The sequence below is a fragment of the Caenorhabditis remanei genome, chromosome X, assembly GCF_010183535.1.
Source record: "Caenorhabditis remanei strain PX506 chromosome X, whole genome shotgun sequence".
NCBI lineage: Eukaryota > Metazoa > Nematoda > Chromadorea > Rhabditida > Rhabditidae > Caenorhabditis > Caenorhabditis remanei.
Window position 1 is genome coordinate 5,149,614 of NC_071333.1, and position 23,102 is coordinate 5,172,715.

The window sequence follows — 23,102 nt, forward strand, 5'->3', positions numbered from 1 at the left end:
TTCCGAAAACGCTTTTTTATTTTAAGAGGAAGAAAGAACTTCTGGAAGGATTCTACTAGAACCTATGTTCGGACCGTTTCAGTGGTCGAGGGTTTTTAAGTACCATCCATAGCTACAAATGTAGTATTGAAAAAATGTAGTGACGAATGAATGCTGTACACAAAACATCATGGTATTTGATACTATTTTTGATGAGTGGACTTGGCTGAAAATCCTCAGATCTTCCCTTCCAATTGTGAATATTAAAAGGATTCCTCATCTTCCTCCTGTGTTTCTCTTTCTTTTTTTATCTATTCTCTGTTTACTGTTCATTTTTATGAAACTTCTCCAAGCAGAATGCCCGCCTTCAGTGTGTCAGTTCAAAGAAAGTTATTCTCTATTTTTCCTCTAATTGTAGGTTTTCGATCATATCAAACTGTCCTCTTCTATCAATATCTACAAAAATTGCCAATATTTTTCTCTCTGGGTCCTATTGCTGAATATACTTATTCTTTCATTTATTTTTCTTGTTTCCTCACTACAATCATAACAGTACTGATGATTACAGGTAATTGTCACACAAACAAGAGGTTCTCACCACCCTCATATTATCGTTATCTGCATCTCACCTGAAAGATAGTCATTATGGTGAGCAATCCTTCCAAGAGCTCAAAATAGCTGTTTTCTTTTCAGAACCAAATGAATTCAAACGATTTGGGAGAGAATGGAACAAATGATGTTCGGATCGAGAACGGTGAGCAAATACGTTAATTTTTAAAACACTACCACATGGTTTTTATCGAGTTATTGATTGCTCATCCTTCTGATCACCTGTAATTCACTCTTGGATTCCAGACAACGATGTTTCTACTAACGGAGTTCTTGTGGTATTCAACCAACAAGCTGCATCTACTGCTCAAAGCACACCGGCTGCTCTTGGAGTCCATCAACTTCTGCCGCCACAAGATCTGGCCAACAATGGTGTTGCAGTTGTACCAGGACCAAGCGTTCATGCCGCTCCAGCTACTGGGTGGGTCACTGTAACTTTAGACAATTTGAGATTTGAAAATTTTGAATGTTTGGAATAAAAATCATAAAATATTTGTTTAGGTCAGCATCAAAGAAGGCGAGAGGAAAAAAGCAAAAAAGAGGCAAGAAAGGAAAATCTGCAAAGCGTACTACCCAACCAGCGCCAAAAAATCCATCAAATGCGCCAGTCAGAGTAAGTGATAGTAAATCCTTCGTCGTTTTGAGCCAAATTATCATTTACAAATTATTGAAAATCTGAGTTTTGAAATCTTAGGAAAAGACTAAATTCACCTGATATTTGAAGTAATTACTACACGTTGCAAAATGTTTTAAACATCCCACAGTACTGAAAAACATTGGCATTTTCCGGTGTTTCGGATAAATAGTGATTAAAACAAAACATAATGTAATTTTCAATCATATCTACTCAATTCGATACGTGGTTTCAAAATTGATTTCAAATTCTTCTTTCCTTGCTTTTTGTCATAGCATTATGGGTCAAAAATTTGGTCCGATGGTGTGTGTGTAATGTAAAAATCGTTCCATGTTTTCTGAACAGTAAGCCCCAACGCTTTGGAATGCGCATAATTATATACAACAAATATCAAGTTGAAATGTTTATATACAAAACAATTCAATAAGCTCTAACCCAATTATGTATTCCGAAAAAGTTTATTAACTTCTTTCTCATTTCCAGCATCGAAAAACCGAAGCGGAGAGACTCAAAGACGGTTTGGACGAGGAATGGTTTAATAGAAGTGGGACACGAAGCAGTTATGCGAACCGAAGACAGTCAGGCGGTGTGGGAAATTCGGACGGTCTGGTGTCTGCTCGCAACCGTTTGCGTTCACAACCGGTCACAACAGCCAGTCATCGTGCAACCACAACTCCAAACAATACTCCTCCAGCAATTCCCGTCAATCATATTCCACTGGTTCCTGTCGTCAATGCAATTTCTGCTGCTTCCAACCAAGCTGCTTCCAACCAAATTGTTTTCGACCCAGTTGCTCCACCATCACCTCCTATTCCGGCTGTCTGTCGTCAGGAATCTTTGCCGCCGAAGCGCGATGAATATGATGTTCCTCTCATGGATCAATCGGAATTGCCTCAACGTGCAGTTGCAAAGTTGGAAAAAAATGAATTTTTCTCAGCTCGCTTCACACTTCCCGAAGTAAGAGCCCCGACTATGGAAGATGCAAGTGTTCTCCTGGAACAAGTTACGGATCCTCAACTTCTCTTCATGGTTCTGGCCCTTGTCCCCCTTTTCAAATGCTTGAAACCTTATAGGGATGCATGCCAAGGTTTGGATCTCATCTTCGACAATTTTGGATATTTTGAAGTCCTCCAAAACGCCTTCAATTCCAAGGCCGTTTTCGCTTTAAGAAATTTTTATAAAGAATGGGCGGCGAACAAGTTCGTGCCACCAGCAATGAATGGAGGTTGGACGCTTGGATGCTCTATGAGGGATGTGTTGGCTCTCTTCAAGCTCGTCGCTAATCCGAATTTATCCGAAGTCCTTTACAAGCTGGGATGCTCGCCGAGAAGAGGAACTGATGGTGTTTGCCGTCCAATTCTGGACGACATAATAGATTATGTCCCACGAAGAACAGCTCCGTTCACGATGGAAACTGTTCTTCTGATCAAAAGTACGGCTTTGTTGTTACTCGATATTCAACCCACGCTCGAGAGATTCGCGATGCTCGAAATTGGAAAACCGATTCCAGTGAGACCAGAAGCATCGGAATTTAATTGGAATCTTGCAAACGATATTGTAAAAATTCAGAAAGAAGGATGGCGCGTATCATTGTTTCCAAATACAGGTGAAGAAGAAGGAGAAGTTGTGGAACAGGTTGGTGGAAAACAACTATTGCTAAGTTTGATGCGGGGGTTGAATTTTTCATCAGAAAACATCACCAGAACAAAGGTTAATTTTCAGAAGTTCCAAACAATGGAAATGAAGAAAGAAATGAAATAGATATCTCTCGCCCGTCTTTGTTCATCTCTTGCTCGTCTTCGTTCATCTTTCGCCCGTCTTCACTTCTTGTCCGTCTTCGCTCTACTCATATCTCAAAATCTTTCATGTCCAATAATCCTGACATTTACTCTTTTCTCTTCAATACATGTTTTCCCTATTTTTCTGTTCTTCTGTTATCTTACTTACCATGCTTTTTGTTATCTTCTGTCTTGCCCCGTTCTTAGTTCTCTCTAAACTACTCGAATCTACGCTCAGAATTTACTCTACGAAAACTCTCTAACGATGTAATATCCTCTTTACGTCTTGTACGGAACTTCTCTCAATGTACTTCATAAAGCACCGTAGACTCAAAGCTCAATTTCTCCTCGTCTATAAACTTATTGCTGGCGCAACTCATTTTCCCAACCAAGAAGACCCTTGTCCCTCAGTTATCTCTCCCCCATTCTCGATAACATGTTCTCCTTCATTCTCTCCATTCGGAATGCCATTGTTGCCAATGTTGATATTTTCTTTTCCCTCTCCCAATTTCCAACTCTACTTGACTTCGCCATCACCTGTTCTCAATTTATTACTTCTTTCTTCTTATTTTGTCAATTGTTTTTCTTATTAGCTTTTGTCCCGGTATTTGATTACTTCCTTGCTATTATGACTGTTTCAATTCTATCCTCCGTTTATCATTCCTACTTTCCCTCGCTTTTTACTTTTCTTGGCCTTCCTCATTTTGCTTTCGAAATTGTCTGGTCAGACACTTTGTCAAGTCTTTTGTATCTCTTTGCGTGATTTTTTGCTGCAATGAATTGAATAAAGTTATAAATAACCTTCACTACGACTTCTCTATCATTAAATCAATCATGTCCCTATTTTTCTATTGTTTTCGGTTGTTTTTATTATGTCACTCGAATTGAGTCTTTCTTTTTTTACTCGAGTATGTCTTTTCGTTTTTCACTGAATCCTGTCATTCTTTGGTTCATTTTTTGTCTCCTCAGTCCCCCACTCATATCCATTATTGAAGAGACAATGTGGCAACAATGACGCATTTTGAAAATTTTTAGACATTTTACTTTCTTGCACAAAGAAAAGACTTTCATTGGCCCGTGAAGATCTCAGAACAAGTTCCAGACGGATTTGTTATCTTGACGCGATAAAAAATTATATTTTCCTTGAAGCTCCATATTTATCAATAAAAATGTTGGTAATGAAAATACAAAGCAAATACAAAAGATGATAAGAACTCAGTAAACAGAAAAGGCAGAAATGAGAGAAGTTGTGAAACATGGTAGTAATTGACAAGTTACATATGTATATCAGTTTCGCGGTGAAAAAGGGAAAAAATGATCGGAAAAAGACAGAAAGCTGAATAAAAACAATATTGGTGAATGGAGAAAAGTTTTAGACAGCTCTACGAAGCCTTAACCACATTTTCAAAAAAATTCCACAGAGAACGATGAGAAAAACAACGACGACCGTCAATTGCTGCAATGTGTTTGGGAAGATACCACTCAGTTCTTGTTCCAAAGCAGTTTCTTTCGAAATTCGAGAATTGGCTGGAGTGCTTGTCATTTCTTCCTGTTCGACTGACATTTTTGGAAACATAGTCGAAGTTTTAGTATCGTGAGGAGTCACAGGGACTGCAGTCACATTAGCATCTGTCCATTTGACAATTGTGGTTTCAGGGGACGCTGAAAAGTCATCAGTAGAAAAATACGTATTTGAAAAACTATTGTACCTTTTGCGTAGAATAGTTTCCGAGTTTCCATTGAATTATATAATTTTCTCGATATGTCTTTCATGACGGTGGTTTTTGCAGGAAGAGTCTCGGATTCAGATCCTTCCGAAATTCTCATTCTGTCGACCACTTTGACATCCACAAGGTGAGGATTTAAATACTTCTGGAGTCGGTACTGAAAAGAAACTTGAATTGAGAATATGTTCCTGAAACCAAAAACTAACCTGTAAACAGTAAGTTCCGATATTTTCATTTTTCGGGTTGGCATACCAAACACCGTCAATCTTTTGGATGAATTCCGGAATCTGGTTGCAGGTTTTCCAGACAAAGACACCATCTTCGAATCTGTACCGTCCTCCAACTTTCATCTGGTAAACAGGGTGCACAGAAGTAGTTCTTGGCTTGCACACCTTTGAGGCCACTAGTGGAATCATGACAGAAAGCAAGATGATAAGTTTCATCTTGCAGAGAGTTGAATGTTGATGAAGAAAAATGAACAAATTGAGTTCTCGAAAATGAAGTTGAAATTAAAAATGAATCTCCACTAGTTTGATGGGGTGGAGTTTATGACAGCTGCGTGACACCTGCATTAGCTTGTTTTTTGTACCATGAAGGGATCGGACGAGTTTCAAAAAAAAATGGTTTGCTAGAATAAAAAACATGTCCGACTCAAAAGAGAACATCTGGAGGGTTTCTACAACTGGAGAAAAACAAGAATTTCGAAATGTGCCCACGTGGCATAGCTTGTTTTTATGAAAACTAGTTCTGTGAAAGGGAGTTTCGCGTTTCGAATTCTTCACTGGGAGCCGATGTCATAAAGAACGTGTAGTGAGGTTGAGATGTTGCTTAATTTCCCGGGAGGGGAGAAAATTCCTAGGGTTTTTTGGCTTTGTTTCAATCTGGTCTTACAAAACAAATCAGTTGACCAGGAAATCCTCGAGACATATTTCGAATATCTGGGTCGAAGTATATATTGAAGAAAAGCTGAGAACGTGCTCTTTTCGATCATATATTCAAATTTTGCAGAACTGTTTCGTGAAAACAAATTATTCAGGTTTTGTGAGGTCTCTGTAGAATTTGAAGTCATGTAAATCACCCAAAAAGTAAATTCAAAGGAATTGGAAAAAACCAGAATATGTTTTTATCGACGCAGAATACTTTCAGTCGTTTTTTGAAAAAACTATTTTTTCTTTAAAAACAAAGTTTTTAGTGTCCTATGTTTTCCGAATATGTTCTCAAAAAAAAAGTTATGTCATTTTGAATGCGTTGAATAATATCTTACAACAATTATTTGATCTCATTGCTGCCTAGATGACTTGAAAACGTAAATGGAAATCAAAAATGGGCCAGTGCTGAAGCTTTGAACTTTTTTTTTCAATTTCCAGAGGCGTTCTGCAAAAATTGAGAACAGTTTTGTAATTTTCAGATTTAGAACTATCCAACTATGTTGGCCTTTGAATGTTATGTTTCCAAATCATTCCCTGGTTAGGTTAAAGTTGCCGTTACTGATTTTGTATTTTTATTCTGCGTCGGCATATCAATCTTTATCAGTTTCTTTATCCTTTGCATACCAGTAATTGCTGAAAAACTTGTTGAATCATAGTCTATCTAGACATTATTCCATAAGTGATGTTTCTTTTGTGGTTTCCATCATCTCGATTTCTGCATTTCTTTGTTTCGACACCACATTCATATAAAGAACAGACAGAGTAAACCAATCTAGTGCCATCCACAGGAAAACAGGTGCATGACCTTTGTTGTGGGCTCTGTTCATTTCATTAAGCTACAATATAAACATGAATGTGGGTTCAGATAAACAATTTTCAATCGAAGAAAAGAATTTCGATTGAAAGCACATCAAAACATATGTAATGTTTTGGAGAAACGTACAAATCAAAGTATTAGGCATAATAAAACAAAACATTTAAATAAGAAAAGATTGGTATCTGGTCTAACTGATTTGTAACTGAAAACTTATTAACTTACTTAGAACGTGCCAAGCCTCTCTCCACTGTCGTTTCTCTTTTCCATGGAGTGTGGGCCAATGAATACTTCGTTTCTTTTCCTTTCACCGATTCTGGCATTAAAATCTCCTATGATCATTTTATATCTACTCTTGCATGACTTGTACACGTCTTCCAGATTTTCATAGAAATTTGAGTGTTCTTCTTCTTCGTAATCAGCGGTGGGGGCATAGACTTGAATGATAGTGCACTGATTCTTGTTCACTTGCAGTGTAATGTATCCGATACGATGACTCACTATCTTTATCTCTTTTATTTTTGGCATAAGTGATTTATTAATGATAAATCCTACTCCGCCAGATACAGAAGAGTCGTTGTGTTTTCCAAGTATTACGCCGGTTCCGTCCCGATTCGTCATATGCACTTCTGCGGATCTTTTTGTCTCCGAGAGTTCAACAATGTCGTATTTAATGCGATTTGTCTCTTCGAGGAGTTCTGCAAGTTTGTTGTCTGTGGCGACAGACCTGTAGTTAAAAGTGCATATCCGTAGATCGGTTTTTCTGGTTTTTGGCCCGGTTAACTTTGTCCTTTTTGAATGGTAGACGTCCATAACTCCGAGATTAGATCGCCTCTCTCGACGTGCTACTGCATCTACCGTAACAGTTGCAGAGGCCGAGTGCAGAGGACTGAGGCAGGTTTTGGTGCTGTTTTGAGCGGGTTGGGTGTCTCTAGTTACTTTACTATGGTCTGCTAAACTAATTCTAAAGCCGCCCGGTTACAGAGAGTATTCGACGCTACCTCTGACCTGTGGGAGACGTTGTATTTCTTGGCCAGATGTTTCACTCCCGGCGTGACGAATTCGCCGGGTTTGTAGAAGTGTAACATCTGTTGATCTTCTTTGCCGCAAAGAGACTCAGTACAGAAGAAATATCTAGACATTATTCCATAAGTGATGTTTCCCTGACGTTTTGTGGTTTCCATTATCTCGATTTATGCATTTATTTGTTTCGACACCACATTCATATAAAGAACTGACAGAGTAAACCAATCTAGTGCCATCCACAAGAAAACAGGTGCATGACCTTTGTTGTGGACGCTCTTCATTTCTATAAGCTACAATACAAACATGAATGTGGTTTCAGATAAACAATTTTCGATCGAAGAGGGAATTTCGACTGAAAGCACATCAAAACATATGTAATGTTTTGGAGAAACGTACAAATCAGAATATTAAACATAATAAAACAAAACATTCAAATAAGAAAAGATTGGTATCTGGTCTAACTGATTTGTAACAGAAAACGAATGGGATATAATCTAAAAGACGAAGATATTGGATTCTTCGCGATCACTTGTTTGAAAATCATTATCGCAGTTTAACTATGGAATGGTGAATACAAAAAATCGGGTGTTTTGAGTGAAAACAAATGTTTTTTTTAGCTCATATTGAATTTTTCTGCTTACTCTAAGTCAGTTTTACACGTTCTGGTATCATCAGTACAAATTTTTGATTTCCCAAAAATCTCCAAATTGCTCCGCTTTCTAGATTATTAATGTTTCAGTTTTTAATTTCGTTACAGTAAGGATTTCTTCCGTATTGATTTTCTGATAATTCCTTCTCAAAACTCTTTCTGCTTTTCTCGTTCTTTCGTTTCAAAATTGTCCTTTTCGTTCCCATCATACAAAAACGTTCCCACCATTTCGGCAAGGAAAATACAGAAAAATCCCTCTCACATTCCCATCACAGAAAAATTTTCTTTTCGTTTAATATTTCGAAACCTCCAATCCTCATTCTCTCTTTACAGGGGAAGATGATGACTCGCTCTCTTATTTTCATCTTCCTAGTTGTTCATATGATCCAGTCAGATCCAACTCGGATGTACTTGAAATTCATTTGTCATCCAGATATTCAAACATGGTGTGGTACTCTGATGGTTTATGAGTCTGATTGGTAAGTTAGTTTCTCTTTTTGCCATCCAGTCTTCTTCCTGGGCTTGTTCACTGCAACTGAAACTCAGCGAAGTTCAAGAAACCTGTTGAAGATTGAAACGTTTCAGGTTCACTGACGACATCTTGAAACATGAGAGTTTTTGCGTGAATGGTGTTGCCAAAGAGTTCTGGTACGAATTGTATTCAAAGGGAGACTACTCGCCGGTAAGAAATTGCATATATGAACAAATCGAAATGCAGAACTGATTATAGCATTACGAATGGTTGTACAAGCTCAGCCACAACTGTACCTCTGATCAAAAAAATCGGTGCCTAGAACCTGAAGAACATAAACGTACTAAAACTGATGGAATGTAAGTTGAGAGTAAATGGGAAACAGAGTTATATTTGTGAATTATTTTTCCAGACAATACGTCCATTTCATTGAGGCCGTAATGAATGCTGGAGAGCAAGTGGATAACTGCACTCATCCAAACGGATAAAACGAACTTTACTTATCAAATAAACGTTTATGAGCATTAGTTATTGTGTTCAAACATGTTTTCAATCTCAAGTTTTGGAAATTACAGCTAAATCTTGATAAAAGGGATATTTGTATCATTATTGATTTTCGATCGAGTTTGTAGGATTCAGAACCACCCTCATGCATTTTGGTTTCAAATTGGAAGCGGCTGGAATCCCACTGCTCTTTCTTGTTGCGTAGAGAGCGAATTTCGGTTTGAGCATAATCCAAATCAGTTCTCAAGTTGTTAGGCTATCCTAAAAATATTGATTTGGTTAAATGCACTACATGTTTTATTTTCAAACTCACATTCAAGTCGCGGAGTCAGGCTTCCTTTCCACAAGCTTGGATTTCACCTGACGATTTTCCTCTTCTCTGTGTTTGAGACCTTCGTCTTGAGAGCGAAGGATAGTCCTCGCAGCTTGAAGACGAGATTCGAGAGAACGTCTCTCTGTAAAAACTTGTTTAGGGAAAAATAAATTTTCATTCCAGCTACTCACCTTCCTGAGTGTCTTGCAGGTTGTTTTTGTTTTTTTTCTGTAGCGAGTTCTCATCTGGTTGACGCTAGTATACGTTACAGTGGCTTTCTTCTTTTTCATTCGAGCTAAAGTGTAGCTCATTGCGTTCTATCTCGAGTTTATTTATCTTGTTAGGAAGTGATTAAAAAGTTTCTTCAAGGTTTGTAATATCAAAAACATCATTCAAGTTGACTGTGATAGTTCCATCAAGATTGTTGATCACACGTTCAGCGGCTGAAATAAAATAATCAAATTTTTCAATCACCAGGTACAAACTCACCAGATGTAGCTTCTGGACGTGCACAGTGTGATAGTGCGAATGGAAATGAACGAGGATAAGGAACGTAGGATTCATCCGGGTCGCCGTGACCTATTTCGACTTTACGACCGAAATCAGTTATTGATGCCTTTGAGTTCGTTATGGAGTTTGGTCCGTTCGGTGTCAAATTGAAAAGCCAGATGATTCAACTGATTGTTCTTCTCACGGAATGCATTCTGTATACGCTCCCTCTCAGTCTTGGCAAGGCTCAAAGTTGCCTTCAACTCTTTCAATGCATCATCAGCAGATTTCATTCAATTTTTGCAACAATTGGAGTCAGCCTCCATATTGATGTTGTTGTACTTCACGGAGAGCAGAGTCCGTATTTCCTCTCCACCAGTACAATTTTCCTCTCTCATTTTGGAAGGTACTGTACCGATCTCCAATGAGCGGGTCATGGGATATCTCTTCAACAACGACTCAATGAGCCTTGTGAAAAAATTGACGAAGGTTGATATATCGGTCATAATTACATTCAATAAGTTGATAACTTAGAGAATGAATAAAAACATAAGTTTGGACAACAGCACAATACAAACATTTCGGATAGTCCACTGGCAACCAAGATCAATTTTTAGTCTTATAGTCTTAAACATCATATGCTGACATGCAAAACAACCATAATCCTGTTTTTTCCAATTTGCACACTGATCATCTGCTCTTGTCATGAACTTTATTGTACGTGTCACTAATCTTTATTCTATTGAAGTTTCTTGGAATCGGCTAACGAGATTAGTGAAATGGCAATCAGTCAAAAACAGGGGACAATGACATGTTGTATCTTTAATCTGGTAAATAAATGTCAACGACATTATTTATCCACTAATTTCAAATAACATAACTGAGATGAAAAAAAATCGAGAACAGTTTCAATGAGCAAGTTGGTCTAAGATTGAAAACTCCCGTTGTATTTTGACAGTAAGTGAGTCATTTTGACAGTAAGTGAGATAACAATGTTGGATTACTGAATGTCACTCTTACGTCAACATTTTCTGAAACGCGGTCTTCTATAAAACGAATTGCGATATCCCTCTTCAATGATCCTCACAGTGAATCCCAGCGTAATCGGGGTTTTATTTTTCAAACTGATATTATTATAAACTTAAAAATGTCGGCGATTTCATGGCATGTGTGTCTACGAGGTTTGCACCACCACAGTTCTCAAAGTTATTATAACAATTCTTTCAGAAATCTTGCTTATCTAAGCAGAAAATGTATTTGTACCGGGTATGTCTCAGATTTCCAATAATTTTCTGATTCCATTTCTGATTTCAAATTCGATACATTCTGAACCAGATCTATACACACGTCAATGGTTTCTAGAAGCAGTCACGAGTGATAATATAAGTTTCAGATGCATGTATATTTGGACCCATCAAACTGGAATTAATTAGAAAGAATTAATTAGAAGGGCGTGTTACTTGGTACCAGTAGCGTAAAATTTCAATAAACAATGACTCAATAAATATGCTCTAAAAAAACATGGGCAGTGTTTACTTTAAAATTCAGCGTTAAGGAAATAGGGAAGTAAGTTTTTTTTAGGGTAGTCCAACTAAAAAGGACACGTCACAAAGTGTTTTAATCATACTTGCAAAAATCCGGGCCGGCCCGGCCCGGATTTGAATTTTTGAATTTTTTTCACTATAATTTTTTTTTTCAATAATTTTTTTTTCAAAAATTTTCCAAATTTTTTCCCAAGTATATCTGAAAAATGCGTTTAAATTGAGATATGAGACCCCAAAATTCCAAAAATCGCTCACTTTTTCACTTTTCATGCATTTTTTCAGTACATTTCAACAGAAATTCTCGTCATCTGTGCATGAAATGCATTCATATTTGTTCATTTTTCGAATATTTTATTGAAAATTTTTGAAAATATCGCTTTCTCGTGCACGACGAAGAGAGTTCCTATTAAAATGTTTTGAAAAATTGCATGACTAGCATCGATTTTTGCCATTTTGATGTCTCATAACTCGCTTGAAACGCATTTTCAGACATGAAATCAAAATAAATTTATCCTTTTTCTGGCTTTCTGAATTGATTCATGTCAAAAATCCTAAGTTTAGGAGTAGATGTTTCCCCCTTTAGAATTTTTTTCCGAAAAAATCGGAAAAAATTCGAAAAAAAAATTTGAAATTTTTTAGTACTGAAAATCCGGGCCGAAACGGGCCGGGCCGGGCTCGGGCCGGGCCGGGCCGGGCCGGGCCGGGCCGCGGGCCGGGCCGGGCCGGAGAATTTCTGATTTCGGCCCGGCCCGTTGCAACTCTGGTTTTAATTATTGTATCAAAACATCTGAACAGGTATCAATTTGTAGATGAATGAGAGAGACGTGAGTGGTTTTGCAGATTTTAAAATCTTGTAAGGCCAAATTATGCGAGAAAAACTCTTTGGTTTGAATAGTTGATGAAACGGCTGGAAGAATCCTGATGAAACCATACAATAAAGTTCATTTTTATGTTATATTCATTGACTATAATGAGTATTTTGAATCAGTAATTCACAAAATCCCAACAATCTAGCTCACCTTACAGTTACCACGTTTTCCCAAATAGACATGAGGACACTTGAGTAACGCGCAAAGACAATTTGGTGGAACAAAAGAATGTGTGCACCGAGTGAGTTCAATTCAAATCTGGGGATTATAGAACCTTGTTTTAGACTGGAAAAACAAGAACAAATCCTCCAGATGTCTTTCATTCCTGGCGCACATGTTTTTCGAAACTGTGCAACCTTGGGCAGTGTGATCATCTATTGTTAAATTTCATACAGCCAATACATACACGTTAACATCCCCAAGATGTTTTCTGTTTCAAATCGGGAATCTGAAACTGGGATGTTTGATTTCTTTGGTGGAAGAACTTTTGAGTGATTACTGAGCCAAAAATTCTGTTTTTCTTCGATCATCTCCAACCTATAATTTTTGATAGGTGTATGTGAGAAATTGGAAAAGTGAATGAACAAAGTTCATGAAAGAAATAAACCAGAACTTGCAATTTACATGAGATCTTTCATTTTTTGGACTGGAAGTTTGATCGAAGAAACCCGAAAATAGCGAAATCTGATGTGATAACGTTTTTTACGAAAAACTGAACAACTAAACAAGCATAACATTTAAGGATTTCTAAAACTGTGAATTACTAATTTCTCTTCAATCAGTTATCTTAAAAACATAAAGTTTTTGAAATATGTGAAAAAGAGACTACTGGCAGGATAATTCCTCGACTGAAAAAGAGCACATGACTCGGTGTGCTCATGACAAAACACGTGTACTTTCGTAATATAAAAAAAGCGTAGGAGCACTTTTCTATAAAATTTATAAAACTTTTTCCAAATTTCGGTTGCTATAAAAAAATTGTCAATTATATTCCTCATTATAATGCGTAATGAGAAATTTTACGATTGAGCAAAAAAATTCTTATCAAAGTGATTAAGCGATTAAGAACAAGTTTATCCTAAATACATAATTTTTAACGTTTCAAATCAGAAAAACATTGAAGCAAGATACATCCATATTCACTTTTTCAGACCAATTTGAATGCGTTCGTTGGCTCTTTCCGATTCAAGGCTTCCCAAAACCGGGACTGTCCGTTTAAGTAAATCATCATAAAATAATTTGGAATGAATCCTGTAAATAAGCCTTATTAAAAACGTATATTTTAAGGATTGTTTTAGGAGGTGCTGAAACGAGTGTAGCTTAATGTGTTGTTAATAAATATCAAAAGGGTTTAAGTTGAATAATGTCTTTTCCTTGAGGTCCGATTCCAGAGTAACCAACGTGAAGTTTCTGACTCGAACTCTCATTCTTTGGTTCCCCATCCACATCATTCAAAAATTTTGTACTCAGAGCCTTTTATATTTTTAACACTTATCATTTCAGATGATGTTTCATGCTTTTAGAATGCGGAGGTTGAAAACATCTACTGTTTTCTGATCAGCCGGTAGATATTTTGTTTGTCTGTTTTATTGAAACTGCCATTTGAAACACCAATTAAAGTTATGTTTACTCGGAAAAGTTTTGAATTCTATATGACTGAAAATTACAGGTTTGCTCGCTTTCAAGAAATTTGAATGTGTAGTTTTGGTGTAGTTAAAAACCTTTTCTGAAGATTTGAAAATTGTTGTTGACTTCCAACACGAATGTTTCCAGTGAGCTATTGCAATATGGAATTGATATATTCAGAAAACTGATTAAAGAAAGAGCTGAATGATTGTAGAGCTCTTCAATCCAAAAGCATTTGCTTAACCCTTGATATTAAATCAGGAGCATTTCTTTATTAGAATGTATCAAGAACCTGTAAGACAGTATTTCTGAAATTGAGAGCTGGTTCTCAAGGAAAATATCTGAAAATGCATGTATCTTTTTGAATAGAATCCTTTTAAAAATTGAGACAAATCATCTGTTTATTGATTTTACTGTGGAAGTTCATGGAGTCAGTGTGGAAATATGCGTGGTCACCTAACTCATTGGAAAGCAAAGAAAACGCTAATTTCAAATATATAATCAGTTTTTGCCCTTGTGGCCTGGTATTCAAAAAAAGAGGTCAAAGTTTCGACCTCTAGTAAGTGATTTCCTTCCTTACGTACAAAAAATAATCCAGCATGTAGATGGTACTGAGACGGTGTGGCATGGAGAATGATGTAGATTCAATTACCGGCCGTGCGAAATTTTCTGCATTTTTTAAAGGAACTTTCAAGATGCTCTAATTAGGTCCGACTTGATCTTTTTAAGATTTGAGTATACCAGTTTACTTGTGAAAAGAAAAAAACTGAAAGAGTTTCTCAAAAAGATCATGACTTTTCGATCACCGAGTGAAGGACAAAATTTTGAAATGTATTGAGAATAGGTTTTCTCAAACCTTGAAAAAATCAAGTCAAACCCAATAGATTATTTTGGGAGTTTCTTTTTTGTTTTCGCATGGGTACACCGCGTCACTACCTCTAATGATGAATAACAAATTCACTAGATTTCATCTTTCCCAATTCGCACAAATTTACATATAATGGACACCTTTTTTTTTTGAAACATCATGAATAACGGAGAAATGAAGCACTTCGATAATCTTCAGTCCAATCCATCATAAACTCCAAAATGGATCTCAAAAATAGAAAAACATGAAAAAAGATTAAACGGAAAATTACAGGTGCTTCATGTTTTTGAAGCTTATAAACCTGTAAAGAAGCCGTTTCACGAACGTCACTGTTTTTGGTGATTTCAGAAAATGCTGAAACTTGGCTGGTCGATAATTTGTTTGTCTGTTTTATTGGAATCGCAATTTGAAACACCGATTAAAATGATGTTTTTGAAAAAGTTTCAATTTCCTTCTGACTAAAAATTACAGGTTGGCTTGTTGATAAGTTCGTTGACAATGTAGTTTTAGTGTAGTTAAAAACCTTTTAAAAAAGTTTGTTAATGTCACGATAATCATCTCAATTCTTTTCGAAATCCTGTTTTTCTGAGCAGAAGATTTTTTTCTTCCGGGTCTTTCTTAGATTTTCTAAAATTTTCTGATTTTACTTCTGATTTCAAATCCGATACATTCTGAACAAAATTTATACACACGTCAATGGTACCTAGAAGCAGTCATGTGGCTCTGATGCGTGATGATATCAGTTTCAGATGTGTATGTATTCGAATGTATCGACTCGGAATTAATTAGAAGGACAGAAGCGTGCAACTCGGTACCAGTTGCGTGACATTTCAATAAACAATGACTCAATAAAATTTTTCCATAAATGACAGATCTTGATGTCCCGCTGAATTAATTATAAGTAAAAGAAAGAAAATGTTGAACGTGAGAGGGACAATGTTTACTCACAAACTCAGATTTGAGTTGAATGAAATAAAGAGATATTCAAAATGAAAACACTTTTCAGATCAATCGACAAGACAAAAGTTCCCGATTGCGTTTTTGTTTTGTTAACTTTACCACGTGTGACTAATATAATTTATTTCTCAATTTTTTTTTGAAAAAAACTCACAATTTTCGAGGTTTGTTTCCCAAGCGGAATGTGTCTTGTTAAGTTATTTGTTAGAATAATCCAAGATATTGTGACTCACGCAATGTCATCAAATCATTCTAATCCACCGACTTATTGCTGTTTTTCAGAGCCTGGTACATCATCTTATCAAGATTTTCAGATATAGTCGATAATCCAGCTTTAGTGATTAATTTATATGAATTTTGTGCTTAGTATTGCGTAGAACAAGAAGTGTAAAAAATTTTGAACATCTTAAGAGACAATCTCTGACTGGCTCGAGCATAGGCCTACAGGTCATGTTACACATAAACCAAAGTGATCCGTTCCGGCTGATTTTTTGATATGTTACTACCCCAGGAATTCTAAGATTTTTATACCATACCAGATTAGGCTCCGCCCCCTTTGAACTACCTAAACGATCGATTGAAGTTGAAAAATGAAAATTTTTCTTTCGAAAGATAGGATCAAAATCTCTTCAGAAATGAATTTCCAGCCTTATTTTGTGCATTTTACAAGATAACTACTTTTTTCTAGCTCGCCTGCATCATATAGAAAAAATCACTTTTTTGAAAAAATTGTCAATTTTTTCATGTTTTTTGGATTTTTCGGCTGGTCGAAGTACTGTGGTCCAAAGAAAACTTATGATGGTAAGATACGTATTTGTGTTGGCTATCTGAAAATATAAAGACTTTCCCCAGATTCCACTGTCAAGGTGAGTTATGATCAAAAAAGTGACTAAATTTGATGCATTTCGACGTACCCCCCTCCATGGTAAAAAATGGCTGGGTGACGAAAATTAAAAATATCTCTGATTTCAGTTATTCAGAGTTAGAATAGTGCTTACACAACTTTTCAAACAATTCTAACCATGTTTCAGTGAGTTACAGACACCTCCTCCATTTTTTCGAATCAAAAAGTTTGAGCTCTCGTAACTTTCCTAATTCTGACTTAAAATCTTAGAAACTTCTGGAAAACAGTGAAATATACTTCAAAAACGCAAGTGAATGAATAAATGTCAAGTTTTGTCGTTTTGTTCAACTTTCGTTTCATATCATATATGATAGCTTCATGTGTCTACGATAGGGAGGTATTCTAGGGTATGAAATGGCAGCATTCTTTTTTGTAATCAACTTTTAACTATTCACTTGCGTTTTTGAAATATATTTCACTGTTTTCCAGAAGTTTCTAAGATTTTAAGTCAGAATTAGGAAAGTTACGAGAGCTCAAACTTTTTGATTCGAAAAAATGGAGGAGGTGTCTGTAACTCACTGAAACATGGTTAGAATTGTTTGAAAAGTTGTGTAAACACTATTCTAACTCTGAATAACTGAAATCAGAGATATTTTTAATTTTCGTCACCCAGCCATTTTTTACCATGGAGGGGGGTACGTCGAAATGCATCAAATTTAGTCACTTTTTTGATCATAACTCACCTTGACAGTGGAATCTGGGGAAAGTCTTTATATTTTCAGATAGCCAACACAAATACGTATCTTACCATCATAAGTTTTCTTCGGACCACAGTACTTCGACCACTCGAAAAATTCGAAAAACATGAAAAAAGTGACAATTTTTTCAAAAAAGTGATTTTTTCTATATGATGCAGGACAGTTAGAAAAAAGTAGTACTTGTAAAATGCACAAAATAAGGTTGGCAATTCATTTCTGAAGAGATTTTGATCCTATCTTTCGAAAGAAAAATTTTCATTTTTCAACTTCAATCGATCGTTTAGGTAGTTCAAAGGGGGCGGAGCCTAATCTGGTATGGTATAAAAATCTTAGAATTCCTGGGGTAGTAACATATCAAAAAATCAGCCGGAACGGATCACTTTGGTTTATGTGTAACATGGCCTGGTGGCTTGAGCGAGACATTGTCTCTTAAGATTTTGATAAGCTGATGTACCAGGCAGGGAAAAACAAAAATAAGTCGGTGGATTAGAATGATTTGATGACATTAAGTGAGTCACAACAACCTTGGATTACGGTATGTCACTCCTGCATAACCATTTTCTGAAATACGATCTTCCAGTCAATATAAAAAAGGATTGCGGTATCTCTCGTTAGTGATATCACAATCTCAGCATAATCGTGGTCTTCTCTTTCGAATTGTCAAGATATCAAACTTTGAAAATGTACACAGACTTACTTGGGTTGTGTGTCCTCGGGGTTCATTTCACCATAGTTCTCAATTCTCTCGGAAATCCTGTTTATCTGAGTAAACGATGTATTTGTTCCGGGTTTGTCTCAGATTTCCTAGAATTCTCTGACTCCACTTCTGATTTAAAATCCGATACATTCTGAACCAGATTTTTACACACGTCAATGGTTCCTAGAAGCAGTCATGAGGCTTGATACGTGATCATTTCAATCTCTTGAAAGCTGTCACGTAGAATAATCCTCAGAATGATATCAGTTTCAGATGTATGTGTATTTGAATGCATCGACTTGGAATTAATTAGAAAGAGAAACGCGTGTTGCTGGGTACCAGTTGCATGGAATTTCAATAAACAATGACTCAATAAAAATGTCCGAAAAGTGACAGATCATGATGTTCCGATGAATTAATTATAAATGAAATAAGAGAAAATAGCAAAAATTAAAAGAAAGAAAAACAGGCCACATACATTTGGTCAGAAATTTCCACCAATAACGTAAAAAACGCCAACATTGTACAAAAATGTCTGTATTGGTTGAAAAGTAAGATATTTGTAGATGAATGAAAGCGACGGGAGTGCGTCGCAAGTTTTGAAATCTTATAAAACCGAATTATACGAGAATAACTTATACGAGAATTACTCCAATAATCGATAAAACAGCTGGAATATTACACAACTATTAACATTGTGATTTAATGCGGAATTCATTGACAACTAATTCGTATTTTGCGTCAGTGATTCACAAAATCCCAGCGTTCCAACTCGCCTTACTGCCCTCAAGTTTTCCTAATTTGATTTAAACATTATTGATACTGTTTTTTGGTTTGCTCGTCGGCTTCCGTCATAAACTTTACAACGTGTGTCACTAATGCTTATCTTAATTCCATTTTACATAAAACTCTCAGAATCGGATAACAAGATTAGTGAAAAAACAATGACATATGAATGCGAAACAGTTGGCAAAAACATGTTTTCCAAGATTTTCTAATCTTCTGCAAGAGTTGTGATATGTGAACTAACAAAATGATGACATGTCATACCGATTGGAAGGGGATAACTGTTGCAAATAAACTCAGAACTGTAACTAAGGAATGATCAGGTGGAGATAAGGCATGTAACTTTTATCATTGGAAAACTGAGATAATGAAAATAATGGATATCTTTTTTATTGCGGAGCGTCCTACTGTAAAGTGGGATTGGGATTTCCGGATTCAAGGAGTTTGCGGAAAAACGTGACTTTTATAATTTTTTATGTGTTGATTCTGAATTTAGAAACGATAAAAAAACAAAAAATGTCTGAAAATCAGTTCTCGGCAAGAAATAAACAATGAAAATGTACAGAACCCTCTTTATAGGCAAAAATTGAAAAAATCGATTATCATGTTGAAACGATGACGTGAAAAGGATTAACCAGGTACATTGACCGTATATAACATACATGGGAGTGATTTTTTTAACTTTTTTCAAGAGGCGCTTTCTTTGTCTCAAAATTCTAAATCCACACATATATAGTTAAAGCACCATCATTTCTATTTTTTTTTGTTTTTGGTCCCATTTCTACTCAATCGAGGAGGGTTCAGCAATAACTGTGATATATATCACTTTTGTGATCTCACATCCAGATTTCGGTGGAAGAAATTAATTGACTGACATCATATCTTTGCAAAAGTGAAAACTCCGGAAGTGGTCCTGACTAAAATGCACATGGCTTTTCAGATGATGATATCTGTGTGTTCTCTTCTAAATTCTCATTATTTAGTTTGTTTAATTCAAATACTTCCTTGTCCTTCAAATCCCGTTCCAATCGTAATAAATAACACATGTTACTCACTGAAATTCTCTTGCATTCTTCTCTTTCTCTTACTCTGAGCATTTTTTGAACTTCTCACTTTTGGACTTGATCTCAAAATAGGCGTGGTCATGTTGAGAACATGATTTGTACCGAACAGCGGGAGGAGCCAATTTTCTCAAAATTTCTAATCTGAAAACGGGGCGGAGTTTAGAGTAGAGCACGAAAGGGGCGGGGCGTACTGGTATAAAAACCCGAGTCTGCCCACTAATCACTCATCAGATCATCCTTCTGCCCATCTTCCTCTCTTGAAACCCCTTGGAACCCTCCCTCGGAATTCCCTTGGAACCCCTCGAACTCTCTCTACGATGAACCCCAAACTCATCTTCGCCTTCTTCTTGGCTCTCAATTTAGCCGTCCCAATCTTCGGCCTCAGCTGCTACAAAGTCAACGAATGGGAGACTTCAACGGTCCATGACCGTCATTTCTGCACTGCCTACTTCGAAGTCGGAGATGGCCATGCAAGATTCGGAGGATCGGAGACTCATCCAAAGGACCTCCCAAAGACCTTCGCCTTCGATTTCCTCAAAGAAGATGACTGCCAGCTTCAAGTAAGTTGAATTACAAAAGAGACGAAAACATCTCTATAATATAAATTATTGCAGACTGACGTGCCCATCATGACTATTCCCGGTGAGACCACGAGCATCTGGGTTTGCATCTGCTATGAGAGCTTCTGCAACTTCCCCTTCAGCTTCAAGGAATTCTCCCGTCGAGGTCACACTCTTCGTCCATCCTTCGTCCCTTCGCTGATGCCTGCTGAAGATTCAACAGGACACCACTAACTGCTTGCTCTCCTGGACACCATTACCCTCTCTCTCGTCTCCCGTCATGAATTATCGTCTCAATGTGTGCAACTGATCTTATTATCACTCATTTAACCTTTCTCTGTCGTTCAACCTTGAATAAAGCCTGTTGACCAAGCCCGTGTTTTGGTGTTGTCAAATTTCAGATGGAGAAAGCGTGAAATGGATGAACATACTTGGGGCTTTAGAAACGAGAAACAAAATGGAATCAACTTCTAAGGATTTCAGTTTTTGGCTTCGGTTTCCTCCTTGAACTCGGTCTCTTCTTCGTTTGGGTTCTCTTCTGATCTCTGATTCTTTTTCACGGGGGATTCTCTCTAATGAAAGACAAAAAGAATCAAAATGTGAAGTTTTCAAGATAAACTTCGATTACGCGTATCTTCAAGTCGGATGCAAGAGAAGGAGGACTTATGGTATGGACTGGAATAATAGAGAACACGAGCGGGGCACTATTTTTTAAAAGTTTGTTTACGAATACTGAGAGGCTGGCACTAGGAGAGTCTTAAAACGGGGCATTATATTGAGAAGATTGTGTAATAGGAACAGATTCAGAAATAGGATTGTTATAACACCAAATAATATAACACCTTTACGAAAACTTTCCCAGCCGTTTTGTAATACGAAACAGAGGTCCACGTAATCTGGGCCGACACTCACCCTTCAACACCTACGTTCTTCCAGTTCTTGAATATTGCTCCGCTGTTTATTCTCCTACACCCTCTAGCTTGCTCTCTCCAAACTAGAAAAATTTCTTCGATATTTCACCAGAAAAGTTCTTCAGAGGAGAAACATTCGCTACACCTCCTACCTAAACCGTCTCGAGATTCTTGACTTATACTCCCTCCGTCACCGTCGTCTTAAAAAACAATTGGAACTAACTATACAACTCATACTCATCAATACAAAATTGAAAAAAAAAGGTAAAATCCATATATAGAATTCTATCGCCGTAGCTTTCTATACTGTTTTCCGTTTCCACCAGTTTCACTGTTGCTTTTTTTAATGGTACAATCAGTTATATTAGGCTGATGCATAAGTTTTTTCTCTTTTTGAGGTGAAACTTTGACTCACGGTTTCTAGGCTCTGATTGTTTATCAGCCCAAACTCTGATTGTTTATCAGCCCAAACTCTGATTGTTTATCAGCCCAAACTTTTTTACATTCTAATGAACTTTTTAGTGGCTAACAAATATAGTTTTATGCTGGTCCCTTGACAGTCCGCTCGTTGAAGCGATGGTTTTTTCGGTGGTCAACCAAATGCCTATTTTGGAAAGTTTTTTGGTTCTAGACGCATTTGTTTCAAAATTCAAAGATCCTAATAAGAAATTAACCAAAATTTATAGACTTTATCATGTTCTGACATTTTAGTTTTTGGGTGCCTACATAAACTAGAAGAGACAAAAAAGGTATGATTCGACGATCGACAGCAGCGAGAAATCATTGTTCAGCTGGGTTCAAGCAGATTACAGAAATATTTGAGAGCGCATTTTTACCTAAGTTTTTGTAAAAGTTACAAGACAACATGATTAACTTATTCCATAAAAAATGTATAACAAAGTCATTCGAATACACGATAAAACTTGGCTGATGTGCTTCATATGATTTTCGCGCTTTGCGAAATTTTGTGCAGTAGACCTGGGTGAAGTCGAGGTCTCTTCTCAACGCTCCAAAACAAGTCTGAATTGTTTTGATATAAATAATAAATTGTAGATGCATTGCTCTAAAAATTGTGCAAAAGATCTAGTGAATTGATTTAGAAATACGAGCAGTAGGCTTCATCAAACTCAAAAATCATGTGATTTTGATGATGTTGACTTCGCGCTTCTAGCGAAAAAAGACAAATTGTTTAAACATTTGACACAAAGCAAATTTAAATATATCAATATCTACATCATTAACCTTATCTAGCGTCGAAGAAAAATCGAAAATACTCGCACGTACCTAAATTGCTGGTCATCACCTTTCTTCAGGGGCCGGCAGTAAACTATCGTTGCTTAGTTAAAATGTTTATATTAGTTTTTTATATATTACGTTTCTTTTTTTTGAAGTTCGTTACAAAGCTTGATCAATTTGGTGTCAAATTGACAATCCAGAAAAATGTTGTGATCAGTCTGTCTTTTCACGAAATGCATTCTGTAGTTGTTCCTTCTCAGTCTCGCCATGGCTCAAAGCTGTTTCCAATTTTTCAACGCATCCTCAGCAGACTTCTGACAATTTGTGAGACGGTTCAAGTCAGCCTCTTCATTTGTTCAAGTTACGGGTACTGTACTGATCTTCCAATAAGCAAAGACGGTCCTGAGCACTTTCAAGATCCATTTGTTTCTGGACAATACTAGCCTTGCTCTCAAAAAC

At 36.7% G+C, this 23,102-nt stretch overlaps 5 protein-coding genes across 5 annotated transcripts; 3 read left to right on the forward strand and 2 right to left on the reverse strand.

The window, feature by feature from the left end:
* Positions 1-678: 678 nt before the first annotated feature.
* Positions 679-2,983, forward strand: GCK72_022978 (uncharacterized protein; the record flags this gene model as incomplete). The annotated part of the gene is made up of 5 exons (XM_003095262.2): positions 679-733; positions 835-1,009; positions 1,090-1,201; positions 1,706-2,857; positions 2,945-2,983. 5 exons carry the CDS (start codon positions 679-681, stop codon positions 2,981-2,983), a joined length of 1,533 nt encoding a protein of 510 aa, XP_003095310.2.
* Positions 2,984-4,372: 1,389 nt separating this feature from the next.
* GCK72_022979 (uncharacterized protein) lies at positions 4,373-5,170 on the reverse strand (the record flags this gene model as incomplete). The annotated part of the gene is made up of 3 exons (XM_003095258.2): positions 4,373-4,662; positions 4,710-4,884; positions 4,934-5,170. The coding sequence occupies 3 exons, from the start codon at positions 5,168-5,170 to the stop codon at positions 4,373-4,375; spliced, it is 702 nt and encodes a 233-aa protein (XP_003095306.2).
* A 3,356-nt stretch (positions 5,171-8,526) lies between these two features.
* On the forward strand, positions 8,527-9,105 carry GCK72_022980 (uncharacterized protein; the record flags this gene model as incomplete). The annotated part of the gene is made up of 4 exons (XM_003095261.2): positions 8,527-8,624; positions 8,731-8,827; positions 8,876-8,976; positions 9,030-9,105. The coding sequence occupies 4 exons, from the start codon at positions 8,527-8,529 to the stop codon at positions 9,103-9,105; spliced, it is 372 nt and encodes a 123-aa protein (XP_003095309.2).
* Positions 9,106-9,436: 331 nt separating this feature from the next.
* Positions 9,437-9,998, reverse strand: GCK72_022981 (uncharacterized protein; the record flags this gene model as incomplete). The annotated part of the gene is made up of 3 exons (XM_053735160.1): positions 9,437-9,576; positions 9,626-9,689; positions 9,924-9,998. The coding sequence occupies 3 exons, from the start codon at positions 9,996-9,998 to the stop codon at positions 9,437-9,439; spliced, it is 279 nt and encodes a 92-aa protein (XP_053578726.1).
* Positions 9,999-20,253: 10,255 nt separating this feature from the next.
* Positions 20,254-20,730, forward strand: GCK72_022982 (uncharacterized protein; the record flags this gene model as incomplete). The annotated part of the gene is made up of 2 exons (XM_003095263.2): positions 20,254-20,496; positions 20,551-20,730. 2 exons carry the CDS (start codon positions 20,254-20,256, stop codon positions 20,728-20,730), a joined length of 423 nt encoding a protein of 140 aa, XP_003095311.2.
* Positions 20,731-23,102: the final 2,372 nt, after the last annotated feature.